This window comes from Ips typographus, linkage group LG13 (genome assembly GCF_016097725.1).
Source record: "Ips typographus isolate SLU linkage group LG13, UJ_Ityp_2.0, whole genome shotgun sequence".
Classification (NCBI taxonomy): Eukaryota; Metazoa; Arthropoda; class Insecta; order Coleoptera; family Curculionidae; genus Ips; species Ips typographus.
The window spans coordinates 1,377,716-1,394,152 of record NC_138434.1 but is presented as its reverse complement, the minus strand read 5'-3'; the positions used below and the strand labels follow the sequence as shown (position 1 = coordinate 1,394,152).

The 16,437-nt window shown below is 38.5% G+C and overlaps 3 protein-coding genes across 15 annotated transcripts in view; 1 reads left to right on the top strand and 2 right to left on the bottom strand.

Moving 5' to 3' along the window:
- The window catches only part of RhoGEF2 (Rho guanine nucleotide exchange factor 2), a 30,100-nt gene extending 25,468 nt beyond the window's left edge, over window positions 1–4,632 (bottom strand). For 6 of the 11 annotated variants that reach the window (XM_081991378.1, XM_081991386.1, XM_081991383.1 and 3 more), the window contains exons 1-8: window positions 4,385–4,632; window positions 3,305–3,495; window positions 3,142–3,249; window positions 2,968–3,083; window positions 2,711–2,911; window positions 2,472–2,651; window positions 2,180–2,329; window positions 1,560–1,751 (exon numbers count right to left, since the gene is read on the bottom strand). In XM_081991378.1, the coding sequence (XP_081847504.1) occupies window positions 1,560–1,751; window positions 2,180–2,329; window positions 2,472–2,651; window positions 2,711–2,911; window positions 2,968–3,083; window positions 3,142–3,249; window positions 3,305–3,495; window positions 4,385–4,428 (1,182 nt within the window). In that variant the 5' untranslated portion in view covers window positions 4,429–4,632. The remainder of the gene's footprint in view (window positions 1–1,559; window positions 1,752–2,179; window positions 2,330–2,471; window positions 2,652–2,710; window positions 2,912–2,967; window positions 3,084–3,141; window positions 3,250–3,304; window positions 3,496–4,384) is intronic. The other 5 variants (XM_081991379.1, XM_081991380.1, XM_081991382.1 and 2 more) reach the window with 5 other exon arrangements.
- A 254-nt stretch (window positions 4,633–4,886) lies between these two features.
- LOC145736910 (uncharacterized) lies at window positions 4,887–15,557 on the bottom strand. 3 transcript variants are annotated; one of them, XR_014180145.1, is made up of 9 exons: window positions 15,099–15,557; window positions 13,796–14,049; window positions 12,987–13,746; window positions 10,105–10,738; window positions 9,790–10,045; window positions 9,540–9,735; window positions 9,245–9,480; window positions 9,103–9,191; window positions 5,692–5,831 (listed from the first exon to the last, which is right to left on the bottom strand). XR_014180145.1 is itself a non-coding variant. In XM_081991420.1 (8 exons), the coding sequence occupies exons 1-8, from the start codon at window positions 15,358–15,360 to the stop codon at window positions 5,667–5,669; spliced, it is 2,763 nt and encodes a 920-aa protein (XP_081847546.1). In that variant the 5' UTR covers window positions 15,361–15,555; the 3' UTR covers window positions 4,887–5,666. The 3 variants fall into 3 exon arrangements, 2 of the variants coding, with proteins under 2 accessions (XP_081847546.1, XP_081847548.1); XM_081991420.1 differs by lacking the exon at window positions 9,103–9,191 and having other exon boundaries at window positions 4,887–5,831; window positions 15,099–15,555; XM_081991422.1 differs by lacking the exon at window positions 9,103–9,191 and having other exon boundaries at window positions 4,887–5,831; window positions 13,796–14,034; window positions 15,099–15,555.
- A 168-nt stretch (window positions 15,558–15,725) lies between these two features.
- Window positions 15,726–16,365, top strand: LOC145736948 (U-scoloptoxin(19)-Sm1a). The gene is made up of 3 exons (XM_081991504.1): window positions 15,726–15,942; window positions 15,999–16,142; window positions 16,206–16,365. Exons 1-3 carry the CDS (start codon window positions 15,864–15,866, stop codon window positions 16,325–16,327), a joined length of 345 nt encoding a protein of 114 aa, XP_081847630.1. The 5' UTR covers window positions 15,726–15,863; the 3' UTR covers window positions 16,328–16,365.
- The last annotated feature ends 72 nt before the right edge of the window (window positions 16,366–16,437 follow it).

The following is a 16,437-nucleotide window of genomic DNA, read 5'->3' as shown; positions in this document are numbered from 1 at the left end:
AATTGCCAGAGGCATCTAGAGACATTTTGAAAGTTCTCAAACCTCTAAATGCTACTAGGAAGCTTCTGAAAAGTGCCAGAAGCCTCCATAAGTGTTTCAAACCTTCCTAGAATGTGGTTTTAAATTGCCAGAAGCTTCTAGAGACATTTTGAAAGTTCTACAGACCTCTAAATGCTACTGAGAACCTTCCTAAAAGTGACAGAAGCCTCTACAAGTCTTTTAAACCTTCTTAGAGTTGTTTTAAATTGCCAGAGGCTTCTAGAGACATTTTGAAAGCTCTGCAAACCTCTCAATGCTACTAGGAACCTTCTGAAAAGTGCCAGAAGTCTCTACAAGTCTTTTAAACCTTCCTAGAATTGTTTTAAAACACTAGAGGCTTCTAGAGCCATTTTCAAAGTTCCATAGGCCACTAAATGCCACTGAGAACCTTCTTAGAAGTGCCAGAAGCCTCTACAAGTGTTTTAAACCTTCCTAGAATGGTTTTAAAATGGCGGAGGCACCTAGAACTATCTTGAATGTGCCAGAGATCTCTAAATGATATTGAGAACCTTCTTAAAAATGCCAGAAGCCTCTACAAGTGTTTTAAACCTTCCTAGAATGGTTTTAAATTGCCAGAAGCCTCTAGAAACGTTTTAAAAGTTCCATAGACCTCTAAACGCTATTAAGAACCTTCTGAAAAGTGCCAGAAGCCTCTACAAGTGGTTTAAACCTTCTTAGAATTGTTTTAAATTGCCAGATGCCTCTAGAGACATTTTGAAAGCTACAAACCTCTAAATGCTACTAGGAAGCCTCTGAAAGGTGCCAGAAGCCTCCATAAGTGTTTCAAACCTTCCTAGAATGTGGTTTTAAATTGCCAGAAGCCTCTAGAGGCATTTTGAAAGTTCTACAGACCTTTAAATGCTACTGAGAACCTTCCTAAAAGTGCCAGAATCCTCTACAAGTCTTTTAAACCTTCTTAGAGTTGTTTTAAATTGCCAGAGGCTTCTAGAGACGTTTTGAAAGCTCTGCAAACCTCTCAATGCTACTAGGAACCTTCTGAAAAGTGCCAGAAGTCTCTACAAGTCTTTTAAACCTTCCTAGAATTGTTTTAAAACACTAGAGGCTTCTAGAGCCATTTTCAAAGTTCCATAGGCCACTAAATGCCACTGAGAACCTTCTTAGAAGTGCCAGAAGCCTCTACAAGTGTTTTAAACCTTCCTAGAATGGTTTTAAAATGGCGGAGGCACCTAGAACTATCTTGAATGTGCCAGAGATCTCTAAATGCTATTGAGAACCTTCTTAAAAATGCCAGAAGCCTCTACAAGTGTTTTAAACCTTCCTAGAATTGTTTTAACTTGCCAGATGCCTCTAGAGACATTTTGAAAGCTACAAACCTCTAAATGCTACTGAGAATCTTCCATAAAATGCCAGAAACTTCTACAAGTGCCTTTAACCTTCCTAGGATGGTTTTGACTTGGCAGAGGCCTCTAGAGCCATTTTGAAAATGCCAGAAATCAATCAATATCACATTTAAGCATCGACATACGTTTTTGGCTGGTGTGTCACGTGACTAAACTTACCGACATCAAGTCAAACGACCCGTCAAAGGAATCACCCATGCGGTATTTCCTCGACGGTGTTGGACTGGGATAGGGGGGCGGCGGGGTGCCAGGTGGCGTGCCGGGTCGTCGAGGCTCAGCCGCGCCATTATCCGGCCCCACGAGACAGTCGGGACTGGATTTTGTGCGTTGATGTTTCACGTTGTTGGCCGACTGAAATACAACACTAAATTACCGATTACACTTCAAAATCACCACAAGAAATGTCACTTTAGTGGTAGCCATATTGAATTGGATTTTATCGACACTTGACAGTCAGTTAGACGTTTGCGACAAGCATTTAGCGCTTTTAAGCGTGTCAGCACTGCAAATAATAACTCGATTTTTCTCTGACTCACATTCATCCTGCATTACCCAAAAAAAACATGGAAAACACTGTATAAATTGTGTAAATAATTTACACCAAAAAATGTCATTGACATTTGACAGTTTAATTTTATTTGGCGTTTGTAACAAATAATCATCGCTTATAAGCGCTTCAGCACTGCAATTAATTTGATTTTTTCTGACTCGCATTCAACACTATAAATAAATTACAGTCACAGTGTGATAAGCGTGTGATAGTGAGTCTGCGTACTTACACCGTCAGTACGTAAGGGAGTGCACGTGGCCACTAAAGGGTAAGACATTTGTTTATCGATGGAGTTAGCCGCTGACGCGTCACCCGTGTGCGTGTTGTGAGGTGGGTAAGTGCGAGGTGGTAGTGGGGGGGGAACGTCACCAGACGCGGTCTAGAAAAAAAAATACACGAAAGCCCCCCCGGTTAAGCAAAATTAAAAAGAAAAAGCGGCATATCAGCTAAGTTAGTCACTCACCCTAACCAATCGAGTTAAGACACAACCAAAAATTTCAGGGTCAAAACAGACTACTTACCTCCCTTTTAGGTGAGTTAGCGTTAATTTCGTTGGTTAGAAACAATGAATTGATGTCTGAGTGCTTATTGCGCTTGGGCAGGGGCGGAGGCTCGTCGAAACTGCCCCCTCTAACGGGGGTGCACAAATTGTTCGGCGAGGAAATCGGACGATTACAATGAGATTCGGACGGGCTATGCTGCTGTTAAGTTTCGATGAGTTAAACTTCCACCGACCCTCAGAAAATTTAGCCAAACTAACAGTTACCTCGGATACACTCCTGGACAAGTTATCCTGCAAAGTCCTCAGGTTTTTTTCGGCCTTGGCCAGCTCGAGAAGCTTTTTGTCGTTGACCGACGATGCCACTTCGCTGCGCAATTTGTCCAGGTGGTGCTGCTCTTTTTCGATCATTAAACGATAGTATTGTTCCTTTTCTTGTTGTAATTGATACTGTTTTTCGTTCTGAAATTTCAGTTTAGTTTTGCTGTGTAAACAAGGCTATTTGGGGTTGAATTTACATCAACTGGACGAGGTGCGGTGATTCTAGTGCTGGACGGAACACTAGACGGTCTAGTACTGGGAGATCGCACAGGTGAGGACCTTTGCTGGACCGTTAAAACTACTTGAGCATGGGCTGCAAATGGGAAAAAGTGTTTTATTATTATTTAAGGTGTGTTTGGAGTGGTGCCCACCTTTAATCAAAGCTACTACATCTGTGTGAGTGGATTGCACCACATTGGTACCATTCACCTGAAGGATTTTATCCCCCGCGTGTAATCCAGCCTTTTCAGCTGGACCTCCTAAATAAACCAACCCTTTTAATACCCTTTAAGGTTAAATTTCAAAGTGATCAACCTTCTTTAACGCTTTGCACGTAAACGGGATTGTCGCCGGACACTTTCATGCCGTAGCCGCCTCCGTCTCGGTTGACAACTACGCGCACCACGTTCGGACGGGAGTGTTGCTGGTCCATGAGCGATGGAGGACGTCCCGGCCCTACAGGGCTCGTGGCTGGCGACGCCCAAGCCCCCGGATTCGCATATCCGCTATATTATATCAAAAATTTCATGAATAACCTTTTAAGTAAATATTTGTTTAACAGTTTTCCTTATCATTTAAAAATTCAATTTTAGGAATTAAAGCTTACTTACATTATAAATAGTCCTCTACTACCTAACAAAATAAGTAGGTATTGGTTCAAAGCAAAAAATACTTAAGATTGTATAGTAAATATAATAATTATATAAATGATTCTTTAAACACTCTCTCACTAATCTAAATTAGGTACACAATTTATGACAGTTAAGTTGCTATCTGATTATCAAACTGTTCAAAACTAATTATATATTAGTGTAAATACAGAGTGACAAGAAACTAAATCTATGTCTGGAAATTGACTAGCACATTGGCATTTGAAATTTAACTATCCAGTGTCAGTATACAGCTCTTTTTAAATTTTTTAAATTGTAGACTAGTAACCTAACCTTATATTTGTAATTTTTATCTACTTTTGTCAATAGTGTTCTACTATACTCAGTACTTAACACAATGTCATCATTTACTAGTCGAATGCTGTGAGAAAGACTAGATACCTACTAGGTTGCTAATTTAGCATTTCCTATTAGGGACTTAAAACCAAAAACAAATAAAATACTTGTTTAAGGCACTGACCCATATTCTTGTACTTGAGAAAAAAACAACATTACCAAACCTAAACAAACCCAAAAAATAAGGTTTATGGTGGCATTATTGTGTTGTTGAATGGGAGGGGTCATCAAACAATCACCTACTACTGGACTATAAACAATTTTGAGTTGCATGAACGTTTTCCTTAAGAGGGGTAATGCTGTCCTTTAATTGGTGGTAATGAAGGCAAGGCCCAAATTGTTATATAGGTGATCGGGTTCTTTTTATAGCAAATTATCTAATACTCACGAAGGTGATCTGGTCGAGGCTGAATTGAAGTTGTTATTATTCATCCTGGACGTTTACACTATTTTTGTACGAAACCAAGAAATTACTGGTAAGGCACAAAACAATAAACATAATTAAAGGGGGCGCCGGGAACGCGGTCTTGAGGCACCTTGGACGCTTTGGGGCGGCTCTGTTTAGCATCCGGGCACGGCTAAAGAGGGAAAACTCGCGAAAAATATTGTTTTCGTTTCAACTTTTGTCACAAAACCAAAAAAAATATCGTCCAACAAGTGTCACTTATGTCAGCCATATTGAAATCTTGCTGGCTGGCGCTCTGACTTTTGACGTGACACACCGCAACGTTGCCAAATCAACCGAGGCGGAAAAAAAAACAATTTTTAAGCAAATTTACTATATTTAATAATATTTGAAACAAACACAAATGCAACATATAAAAAATATTGGGTATTCGATAATGCGGGTATAAAACGCTACTTTCCTAGGGTGAGTAAAACACAAAACAATCAATTCGTGTATTTTAAGTCTGGTGCATAAGATGAAAGTAACGCTTACAGCCAACTGTATAATACTAAAGAAAAGTGCTAATATAGCCATTTAACATAGAAAGTAAGCTTTAATAATTGTCCTTATCTGGAAAACAAACGTATATAATTTGGGTTAAAGCGCGAAAAACAGATTCATTGATTTTTTTATTAGTAGAGAAGATCACAACGATATTGGACATTTACAGAATAATAACTAACTAACAAGATCTGCGTAATCTCACTTAATCACATTTCCTTAATGAATAAGGTTAGTACACCTTGTAGGGTAACTTAATTGTATGTACAGTAGCAGTCATTCTTCTGTGAAAATGACATTTGTGGGGGAACATTTTTGCTTTGGTTGATGTCATCAATAAATCGAATGCAACATGGATTAACAATATTAGCACATCAAAGATTTGTGGTTAGTTCAACATTAGGTTAATTTTGGCAACGCCGCTGTGGCCGCAAGCACGTCACGATGACGTAATTTGACAAAACCGTAATTAGACCAAATTACGTCACTGTGACGTCAAAAAAGCTCTGATTGGATGAAAAATAGCAACTTAAAATACCAGCAAAACAACTGGTTAAGTCAATTTGTGTGTTGAGTTGATGATAAACAGAAAATCGTTAACTTATCACAAAATTTCCATATTGCACTTGTCTAACGATCGATGATTTGTTTATGAAACATTAAAGGAAATCCTTACTTACTCGGGTTCACCTTAAGGCTACAAAATGAAAATGTAAGGAAGTTAGTGACGTATTCGGTCCCAAAGCGAGTGCCTTAAGTTGACTTTGGTTGGACTTAACTCGCACGGACTCGGTGTAGGCGGACTAAAACCTTCATCGGCAGAGAAAGTTATGTCTTCTTCGTCTGAACTGATTAGTTGCTCTAACGCTGCCGTTCCGTGGAAGCTCTGAAACATTTTTTCTTTTCTAAATCTGGTAAAGCGACGTAGACTACGCACACTCAGAAGCAACGAGTGACATGCAAAAAAGCTTTATATGCTTGTATGGTGGCACTTAAATCACAAGTGAACGTAAAGGAAATTAAACACACCTAAAGTTTGAGTACATCAGAGGAGTACCAAGTAATTTCAGACTTGAATTAGCTGAAATCAAACGTAACTCTTAGATGTTCCGAATGATGAGTTCTAGCTTTAGTAATACACACACCCGGCAGACGAACGGTAATTTCAAGACGAAATCAAACTCACAAAAACGACATAAAGACTTTATAATAGGATGTAGACGGTTTTCTCTGGCAACAACGTGTTTAAAAAATGATTAAATAAGTACTGGCAACACTGTGATCAGTTAGTCATTTGTTAATTTATACAGGGTGGTCCAGTTTTAAATGACAATTCATCATTCGATAGCCCATCAAAAAATGTAATTTTGCTGAAAAATGCTTCCTAATCAAAATACAGTCCTTCAACATATGAAATTAATACTCGTTATGCGATGTTAATGACGTATGTCGAAACTGTCCAGTGGCGTAGATAGAGAAAGCCTTATTTTCTACCTCACTGGATTTTTTTCAAAAATTACAGTTTCTGTTACTTTTCTTGTTTAATTTGAAAAAATAAGTATCTTTTATAAAATTCTAATTTGAAACTTCGTTTACGACCCAAACCAACCTAACCCAACTAAAAATTGTCTTGGAAAGCTTAAAAAATGTCTTCTTAAAAAATTTAAAGACTTTATGCTGGAAATTTGACTTGAGAAGCTTAAATACTGCCTTTGTAGTCAGTTGTCATAGTTTTCAGATGAGTTGAAAAACTTTAGTATTGAAAATTGACTTGAACACCAAAAAGTGACTGGAAACCAATGAAAATTGACATCAAAAGCTTAAAATTTACATTTGAAGTAAGTTTTTATAATTTGAAAACACTTTTCAATATTTTAGTTTTAAAATACAAGATATTGATATTAGATTTATAAAAAACGACTTGAAGACTAAATTTTCGAGTTTTCTTAGTTTGCTTTTCATATTTTTAAAACTTTGGACTATTTTTAGGGCTTTAAAACTGCTTTCAGCTTGGAAAATCGACTTTCAAGACTATCTTCACCAAGCTTTTGTCAATGCAGACTTAAAAAACAATTTTTACATTTTCCATAAGTTTAAAAATGCCATTTCGAGCTTTGTCACTATTAAATGGACTAGTAGACACTTAAGTGAGCATTTCTGAAAAATCTAGACTGTTTTTAGTGCTTTAAGGGTGTTTTCAGCCTAAAAATCCATTTTTAAGGCTCTTCAAGGTCTTCACACAATTTTTTGGCTTATGAATGCCAGTTTGTACACGGTCCTTAGTTTTGAAAATGTCATTTCAAGCTTCTTAACTATTAAATTGACTTGGTGCAATAAATTGTAGCATTTCTAAGAAATTCAGACTGTTTTTAGCGCTTTTTAAGACTGAAAAATCGAGTTTAAGACCATTTCGAAAAGTCAAGTTTCTTCAGTAATAAAAGTACAAAATTTGGAGCGTTTCTAAGAAATTCGGACAGAAAAACTGTAAGAATGGTTAAAATTAGCCTTAGAAGGGTTAACTGTGTGCAAAAACCCTCTTTAAAAACAACATTGCCATATACAGTAGTGGGGCAAAGCGATGGTGGATTCAGGCCCCGTTTACACGGTAACGGTTAGTCCTACAGAAAAACTGCAAGAATGGTAAAAGTTAGCATTAGAAGGGGCTGTACAAGTCCTGAAAATTTTACTACGATATCTTTAACCGTTTTTGAGCAAATCACATGAATGAACGCAATTTTGCTTAACAAACAAAAAGAGTGATGATTTTTATTTTTTTTGAATTTTAACAACGTTGCCAACTTAGTAGCAAATTGTTAGTGCCAAATTAACCAGTTTTTCCTCAACTTTGTAACGAATAACATTAACAGGGTTAGGTTAGGTGCTTTAAGACTGAAAAATAGTGTTTAAAACTATTTATAATAGTAAAAGTTAAGTTTCAGAGTCTTCAGTGATGAAAGTAAACAATTTTGGCCCTAAATGCTACGATTTTAGTCTTGAACACTCATTTTTAGAATTGAATTAGTCCTAAAATTTAATTTGGACTGTTACCAGTGTTTAATTGACCTCTAGACTTGTTTTAATCCAGAAAATTGAGTTGTACACCAAATAAAGCTCTGAAAATAAACTTTTGTCATTTCTAGCCTTGCAAGTCAACTTTTAATGGTAAAAAATGAGTTTTGTGCGCAACAATCTTTGTTTTTTAATTTCCGGACTGTTTTGAGTGCTCGAAATCCAGTTTCAGACGCTCAACAACGAATTTGAATTCAAAATTGGTTCAACGGTCTGCCATATATTTGAGAAACTGAAGACAGCCTGTATAATTAAACTTAGCTTGTAATGGGGTGCTCTATGTCACTCAATAATTCTCTGCTTGAGTTTTAAGATAATGCAAGGAGACGCAAACGAGCTGAAATTAGTGTCGGCTTCGTTCGTTTTCGACACTTTATGGAGCAACCAGAGTGTGACCTCACAATGATGTAGTTTGACAAAAGCGTAACTTAATCAACTGTCAAATTACGTCATCGTGACGTCACATTCGCGTTGTTTGCACCATAAAGGGAGACTGTATCTATATTGTTATTTTTAGTCTTAACTCCTTCACTTCGGTAAGGTTTCCACCACCCTCATTCTGGTGGTTTTAGATGTCGTTGTTTCGGTTAAACAGAAACTTCTTGGGGCAAGGAGACACAAACGAGCTAAAATTAGTGTAGGCTTCGTTCGTTTTCAGTGGTTTAAGTCAGAAACGTCACTTTGACGGCAATGCAATTCATATGGAAAAGTTTAAGTATGTATAATTAAACTCGTGATTGTACAATCGGACCTAACAGTAATGTGACCTTTTTAAGACTTGAACGATACTTAAAGATCACGTGACTGCTTTGAGAAACTGAAATTTGAAGTATCTTCCTTAGAAAGCATTCTTCAGGAAAATTGCATAAATAGTGAATTATTGACACTTAAAACTGGACCACACTGTAGAATAGGTTAAGTTAGGATTGTGATTAATCAAGAAAAAGCAGCAAGCTGCTTTTGTTGACCAATTACAAACTTCCTACTGTGATTTACGAAAATGACACTTGTGATTATTTGCTGAATAAATTAACAAACGTTGCCAGATTTCCAGTGACCAATCATTATAAAGTCTGTCACTCGCTAACCTTAACAATACTTTCGTATCCTGGACTTTTGTTTTTTTTTTAAGCTGTCAGGTTACCCACTCTTACTAAAGAGTGCCCCAGCCCCACTGCTAAATAACCACAATAATTATAGAGGAACGTTGAAAAGTGTGGTTAAACTCACTTGAGATCGATGAACTGATCCGGAGTGAGAGGGTGAACTATCGGGACTTGCCGTCCCAAGTTTGCCGGCCGTAGCCGCCCCCGGACCGAGACGTTTCTCAATTTCCTTCTTTTTGCCTTCGGCGGCCGCTTTCATGGGATCGTAACTTTTCCGTCTCTTCCAGTTCTGGAACTCCACTTCCCGGCTGGATAAAGATGAATTGCACCTGGGCCCGCTGCCCTGTTTGGGGTTTTTGCCTGAAACCCATTCAGCTGCTGCACTTTCACGCAAAACGCACTCGAATCAAGATCGTTACCGTCTTTTTTGCCGCTTTTAGGTGCCGAATTTGGCGTTGTTGCAGTTCTAGGAGTGCGCATGCTAAATCGGCCACTTTCCACCCGGTTAAACGTGGACGGAGGTTTACTCGGAGTGGGTTTGGGTGGCGGTTTTGGTAGTTCCTTAGTAACCGAAGTAGCACGTTTGTTCAGGCTTAGCAAGTAGCGACTTTGAACCTAAAAAACGAACAATCAAACAAATCTTTAAAAAAGGCACTAAACTGACAGTACCTCGTTGGTTTTGACCGGTTTACGGTCAACTGAAATGGCTCGTTCCTGTTTAACCGCAGGAGCGTGAAACGTTTTTCTGCGCATTTCCGGTGTGTTGGGACACTTAAGTTTACTAGCCTCGTTGTCCACCCTGGCTCGCCTCAAACTAAAAGTTCGGTTGCATCGTGTGTTTGACAGGCTCCCGAGGTCTTTTTTCTTCTGTAAGCTACCTTCCAAGTCATCCTCGGAACTCGTTTCGGTGTCCCCAAACTTATTACTGTATTTACAATAATTTAGAACTATATGAGTCAATAGGGAGATAAAAAACCTACTTACCGATCAATTTTCCTATGTTCATGGGCAACACCGCCCCGATTGCCACCAAATCCGGGTTTAATACAGGCCGTGGACGAGCTTTTCTGAATACCCAATCCGGGTGAGGCGCACAGATTCGTATCCTTTCGCACATTGCTGCTCTTAATTGAGTTTCCAATCTGATGACGATTCGAAAAACTGCTGGACCGTCGAATAGGGCTGTCGCTGGGCGAATTGTTCACCTTGTTCACCACTTTCTGTCTGGGATATTGACCAAACACGTTCGTGTAAGTTTGATCGATCGATTGCAGGTTCTTGGTCTGGAAATGTTCCAGCTTGTTGTTGATCGCCTTGTCGTCCAACGAATTGTGCCGAATGTGTAGGGCGCGTTGCTTCAACAAATGAGCGGTGTTGTTCAACTGGAGACCGTATTTTTGTTCGTAGTCGCTGTCCGGATCGCTGTTGTCCAGCGACAGTTTGTGCTGTAGCGAGTTGATAAAGTTTCGGGTCGGTTTCAAAATCGTTTCGGTGTCGAAGTCGTCCGGCTGTCCGGACAGACTGTTGCGGCTTCGCGGACGCGATAACGTGTGAATAGGGGATGGAATCTTTGTAGGCGACGTTTTCCCTGTTGGAGTTAATGGCAGACCCGTTGTAACTACAAAAAATTATCAAGTCAGGGTAGGTTAACTTCAATCAAATTAACCTTGTATTATATGGTAAAACTAAACATAAAAGAAAACAATTGATTTGGTTCTTCTAGTTTAATATAACGCTGATGCAACAATGAAGTACTTCCTTGAACAATTAACCTACTTGAAATTCAGCTTTCTTCCTTCAAGGTTCTATTAATTAACTTTACACAAAAAAACCGATACGAATTTTAAGAAAAAACAGTAAATTTACTTGATAATGTAGTAAAATGGGACTCTGAAGGCTTTTTTGAGTTAACCAGACAAAATGATATTCTAAGGTCCGGTTGTACAATCACAGTTCAAAGACTAGTTCAGTTGAACTGCGACTGGTACTTAAACTTTTCCATATGAATTGCATTGCTGTCAAAGTGACGTTTCTGACTTGAACCAGGTTCTAAAGTTGAACCACTGTTGTACAAGTGGTCAAGTCATAATTTTTAAGACACCCTGTATAATTAAACTTAGCTTGTAATGGGGTGCTCTAATTCAATCAATAATTCTGTGCTTGAATTTTAAGATAATGCAAGGAGACGCAAACGAGCTGAAATTAGTGTCGGCTTCGTTCGATTTCGACACTTTATGGAGCAACCAGAGTGTGACCTCACAATGACGTAGTTTGACAAAACCGTAACTTAACCAACTGTCAAATTACGTCATCCTGACGTCACATTCGCGTTGTTTGCACCATAAAAGGTAGGAACAAACTGTATCTATATTATTACTTTTAGTCTTAACTCCTTCACTGTGGTAAAGTTTCCACCACCCTCATTCTGGTGGTTTTAGATGTCGTACCGGTTACCGAACAGAAACTTGTTGGGGCAAGGAGACACAAACGAGCTAAAATTAGCGTAGGCATCGTTCGTTTTCAGTGGTTCAACCTTAGTACCTGGTTCAAGTCAGAAACGTCACTTTGACAGCAATGCAATTGCCTTGAATGATACTTTAAAGATCACGTGACTGCTTTTAATGCTAAAAATGGCATTTTTAACATCACGTGATTTTTAAATTATAAATGTTATTTTAAAGCTCATGTGACATTTTTAGGCTTAAAAAGAATTTCTAAACGTCGCATTTTTAAGGTTAAACTGTTTTTACAGCTAAAATGGCATTTTAACGGTCTCGTGCTCGTTTTCAATTTTAGTAAATGTCACGTGACTATTTTCAAGCGTCGAATGTAATTTCTGAAAGCCACGTGACTCTTCTAAAGGTTAAAATATCCTCTTTGTAGCCACGTGACCGTTTTTAAACTTAAAGTGTTGTCCTGAAGGTCACTGTGACCGTTTTGACAGTTCAAAAGTATTTGTGAAGATCACGTGATGGTTTTCAAATATCAAATTCAGTCACAAAGGTCACGTGAACAGTAACTGAACCTAAAAACCAGGGCCGTACTGAAAGATTTTATAAAAAAATTCTGGTTTCAGTTAAACTGGAATAACCAAACAGAAAGTTACTGAAAACACACGCATTTGGAATGAAACACAATTTTGAACCTAATTTGGGTATTTGGGCAGTTACGGCCCTGAATTTTCACTGGAACCAGCAAATTGAACCTGACAACCAGGGCCGTACTGGAAGATTTTTAGAAAAAATCCTAGTTTCCATTAAACAGGGATAACCAAACAGAAAATGACTAAAAACATAATCATCTGACATGAAACACAATTTTTAACGTAATTTGGGTATTTGGGCAGTTACGGACCTGAATTTTCACTGGAACCAGTAAATTGAACCTGAAAACCAGGGCCGTACTGGAAGATTTTTAGAAAAAACTCTAGTTTCAATTAAACTGGGATAACCAAACAGAAAGTTACTAAAAACACACGCATTTGGCATGAAACACAATTTTGAACGTAATTTGGGTATTTGGGCAGTTGCGGACCTGCATTTTCACTGGAACCAGTAAATTGAACCTGACAACCAGGGCCGTAATGGAAGGTTTTTATAAAAAATTCTGGTTTCCGTTAAACTGGAATAACCAAACAGAAAGTTACTGAAAACACATTTGGAATGAAACACAATTTTGAACGTAATTTGAGTATTTGGGCCAGTTACGGCGCTGAATTTTCACTGGAACCAGTAAATGGAACCTGAAAACTAGAGCCGTACTGGAAGATTTTTATAAAATACTCTGGTTTCAGTTAATTAGTCAAAAAAATCACAAACAGTAGACTCACTCACAGATTTGTATGAAGTAACAAAACCATAACTTACCAGTAGCCACATTTCCCGTTTTCCCAAAACTGAAACTAGCACTGACAACACTGCCAACATCAGTGGGATTGACCTCAATGCTTTGAACATTAACAATATTGGCAGTCAGTTTGCTTTTTCTATTCGAACTCGGCCTGACCGAGCTATTGTTGAGCATTTCTTCGTTGTAGATCTTGCCGTCGATGTAAGCCTCCACGTGCACCTCCGACTTGGTGAGGCTCAATCTCCGTTCCAACCTGGCTTTTTCCTCGCTTTTGCTGCGAAAAGCGCCGCTGGACGTCACGGAAATCACGGCGCCCTCGTCACTCTTTTGGGACACCAATTTGAGTTTGGGACTTGGGACTGGACTAGGCCGATCCACCATCGACACGTTTTGCGTCGGAGACAAAATGGGAGAGAGCAGTTTTTTGACGGGCATTTCGAATTTGTTGTCGTTGGACTTTAACGGTGGAACGGGGGGTAATCCGTTAGCGGAAAAGCTGCTTTGTAAGCTGGAGATTGTTGAGGAGCTGCCGCTGATCTGTGACGTGGAAAAAGAAGAAGAGTCTTCCGACAGATATTTCCCTATCGACAAACTTTTGATGTATTCAACCGTTTTTTCTTCGACCGTTAGTTTTTCGAGTTTAAACTCGTTATCGATACTCATACGAGCTTTCTGCTCTTCCGAGTAGTTGTCACCTTCTAAAGTGTACGTTCCGGTTTCGCTCACCGTGTCCGACTTTCGGTCCAAATCTTGCTCCAACAAACTTGCAACTGTAATCTATTTTCTGAAATAAGTAGGGACATTTTTGACTGAAATGGAAACTCACAGTTTGATTGGCGATATCTTCAGACTCCTCCGGGTTAGGACTAAAAGGGCTGATTGGTTCTAATTCAGGACTGGAGACGTTGAGCAGATCGCAACCAGCTGAAGGACTATTCAAAGACATTAAAGTGGCGCTGGGGAAGGAATGCGTCATTCGGTCTGAAATGGTGTTCTCCAGAGGTAGGGTGAGGTCACCACGTTTTGTTGACACGTTGGCGCTTTTGCACCGTTCTGGACGCTCATCTGATGAGAAATAACCTATAAGAAACCGTTTATTACCGGTTTATCTAGACCAAAGTCTAGAAATTTAATACACAATATTAGTATCAAACTGAAAGCTGGTTTTCTTGACCAATCTACAGTTCTGCTTAACAATAACCATATAGGTAGATGTGGAAGAGAATCATAAAACATATATTTTTTGTGGTTTTTAAGGTCCACCAGCCTAAAACAACAATAAGAATCCCATATAAAAGCACTTTCTCTCATTTTTTATGAATTCCAAATGACTCATGCTACCTGCGCATTGAAAGCTTTGCATCACTGCAACAAGAATATTTAATCTACATCTTAATGCAACTTCCTGGCAATGTTTCCTACTTGGGAAATTGTTTGGTGCACGCACCTAACCAAAACCACAGGCAAGTTATTGGGTTAACTGACTTGCCTCATTTCCCCCTTTAAGTTTACCGTTACACCTTTAAAACAAAGAAGGCACCAGCACTTTAATTAAGTTGGCTTAATGCGACTATTGAATGATAATAATTCAGACAGACCTGCATGCCTCTCATGAAATATTAACAAGAATCGCATAACATTACAGGGAAAAAAGTGACGTAATTAATTTACCTAGAATCACTTTCTTGTTATTGTTTTTTACAGTGTTTTTTTGTTCCAAGTAAGGTGTAAATTAGCACCTAACCTAGCGTGACTTATGGTGACTTAATAAACATTTTTGGGTAGCTGAGTCATGGCTTGTTTATATTTTTATAGTGTGTCCACCTTGAAATTTCTTTTTTTAACTCTCTTAAAGGTCCTTGAACTGGATTTACAATTTCACTCTTTTCCCCAAACTGATAAGGTGCTGTGGAATTTTAATTTAGGCCTGTGTACTAGTCAGGTTGAGTGCTTGGATATCTTAAACTTGTTTAAGCCATTATCTCTATCAGAAAGCTTATATGTAGGTAACTACTTTTTAAGTTAAATTAGGGAAGTTATCATACCTTCATATCAATCTCCAGTAAACTAAAAACTGATTGACTAAAAATACATAAAAACTCTAACAACAAAAACAGACTGTGACAAACCTTCAGACTGAAAACTGGACTTCCTGGGCAAATTTCCGGTTAGAGGGTGTTTCTTGCCGGCAGTGGTAGAGGCTGTGGCCGTACCGCCCTCCAGCTTGGACATGGACTTCCCCCTTTTGTGCCTCTGCTGGAATTTCTCTGCCAGTGACTTGTGTCGTTGTAAATCCACTTTTTTATCATCGAAATCGATGGTGAAGGCGGTGGGCCTGGACGACAACGGCACCGAGGACGCGCTACTGGACGTTTCCGATTTTTCTTCCATTTCTTTTTTGGTCACTTTTTGGGGGATTTTTGAAAATCACCGGGCATAGCAACTTTGTTTCCGAAACGGTGTTTTAAGAACTCAATTCACGTTGGCACATTACTGATACATTTCAGGTGGATGTTACGTTAAACTAAATAAAACTGAAAACTTTTAAGGAATTTAAAAGGAACACGAAACACAACCCTTTCGGTTTGACAACTGAATTTATTTTGGCAGATTTATTGCTCTTTCAACTGGGAATGACAAATGACGTATTATACGTCACGTAACAAACGTCAAACCAGAAAGGTATAAATGTATACAAGTAGAGCTGGGTGACTTAAAGAAGTATTAAAACGAATTAATTTGAATGTGACACAGTTAATGCATTCATAAAAAATTTAAAATACGCATCAGTAAATGCTAATCAGTTATCTTATGTAACCTTTTTTATATAAAAAAAGAAAGTTCACATAAATACGAACTGATAAAACCACAATATTAGCATTTAACATCCAAACATGAAGTCGATAATATGTACCATTTTATTAGCGTTATTTCTGCTCTGCCTTCAGCAAACCGCTGCACTATATAAAATACGTAAATTATTACAAAAACAACCAAAACGTAAATAGTAATTGAAACTTGAATTTTAGAGTCAAACTTTTACCGTGAAGAAACGTGTGCCGCCCAAAATGGTTATTGTCTGCTAGAGAGCGAGTGCACTGGAAGTTTAAGGGAAGATTTGAGGAAGCTCTGTCCTGCTCAGAAGTCTCAAGGAGCGGTTTGTTGTGTGAGGGGTAAGTGTGTGTGTGATTGGTCAAGAAATAATCACAAACTGTATACTGGACTGATAATTCCAGCTAAACGTGATGTTTTAAACTGTCTCCAACTACACAACAACTGTCAGGAACAATGTCCCCTCTATTTAACCGAACCGGATAAAGGATGTCCTGAAGGTTTAGTTTGCTGTGTTTTAGTATAGAATTTGTACTGTGAATAAATAAAAGTTCGTAAATATAATATTTTTTAACTTTCTAGAATCCATATTTGGCTCTAGCTCTCCAAGTTACCGAATTTCAAAAAGTAGTAGCA

What these genes read in the sequence shown, in the direction of transcription:
- LOC145736910 (XM_081991420.1), bottom strand. Translation starts at nt 15,360, where the DNA reads ATGGAAGAAAAATCGGAAACGTCCAGTAGCGCGTCCTCGGTGCCGTTG. An exon ending in AACGGGAAATGTGGCTACTG is followed by an intron (nt 10,739 to 12,986) that starts GTAAGTTATGGT and finishes AATTTTTTGTAG; the next exon opens with TTACAACGGGTCTGCCATTA. An exon ending in TAAAAGCGGCAAAAAAGACG is followed by an intron (nt 9,481 to 9,539) that starts GTAACGATCTTG and finishes AATGGGTTTCAG; the next exon opens with GCAAAAACCCCAAACAGGGC.
- LOC145736948 (XM_081991504.1), top strand. Translation starts at nt 15,864, where the DNA reads ATGAAGTCGATAATATGTACCATTTTATTAGCGTTATTTCTGCTCTGC. An exon ending in CGCTGCACTATATAAAATAC is followed by an intron (nt 15,943 to 15,998) that starts GTAAATTATTAC and finishes CTTGAATTTTAG; the next exon opens with AGTCAAACTTTTACCGTGAA. An exon ending in AGCGGTTTGTTGTGTGAGGG is followed by an intron (nt 16,143 to 16,205) that starts GTAAGTGTGTGT and finishes TGATAATTCCAG; the next exon opens with CTAAACGTGATGTTTTAAAC.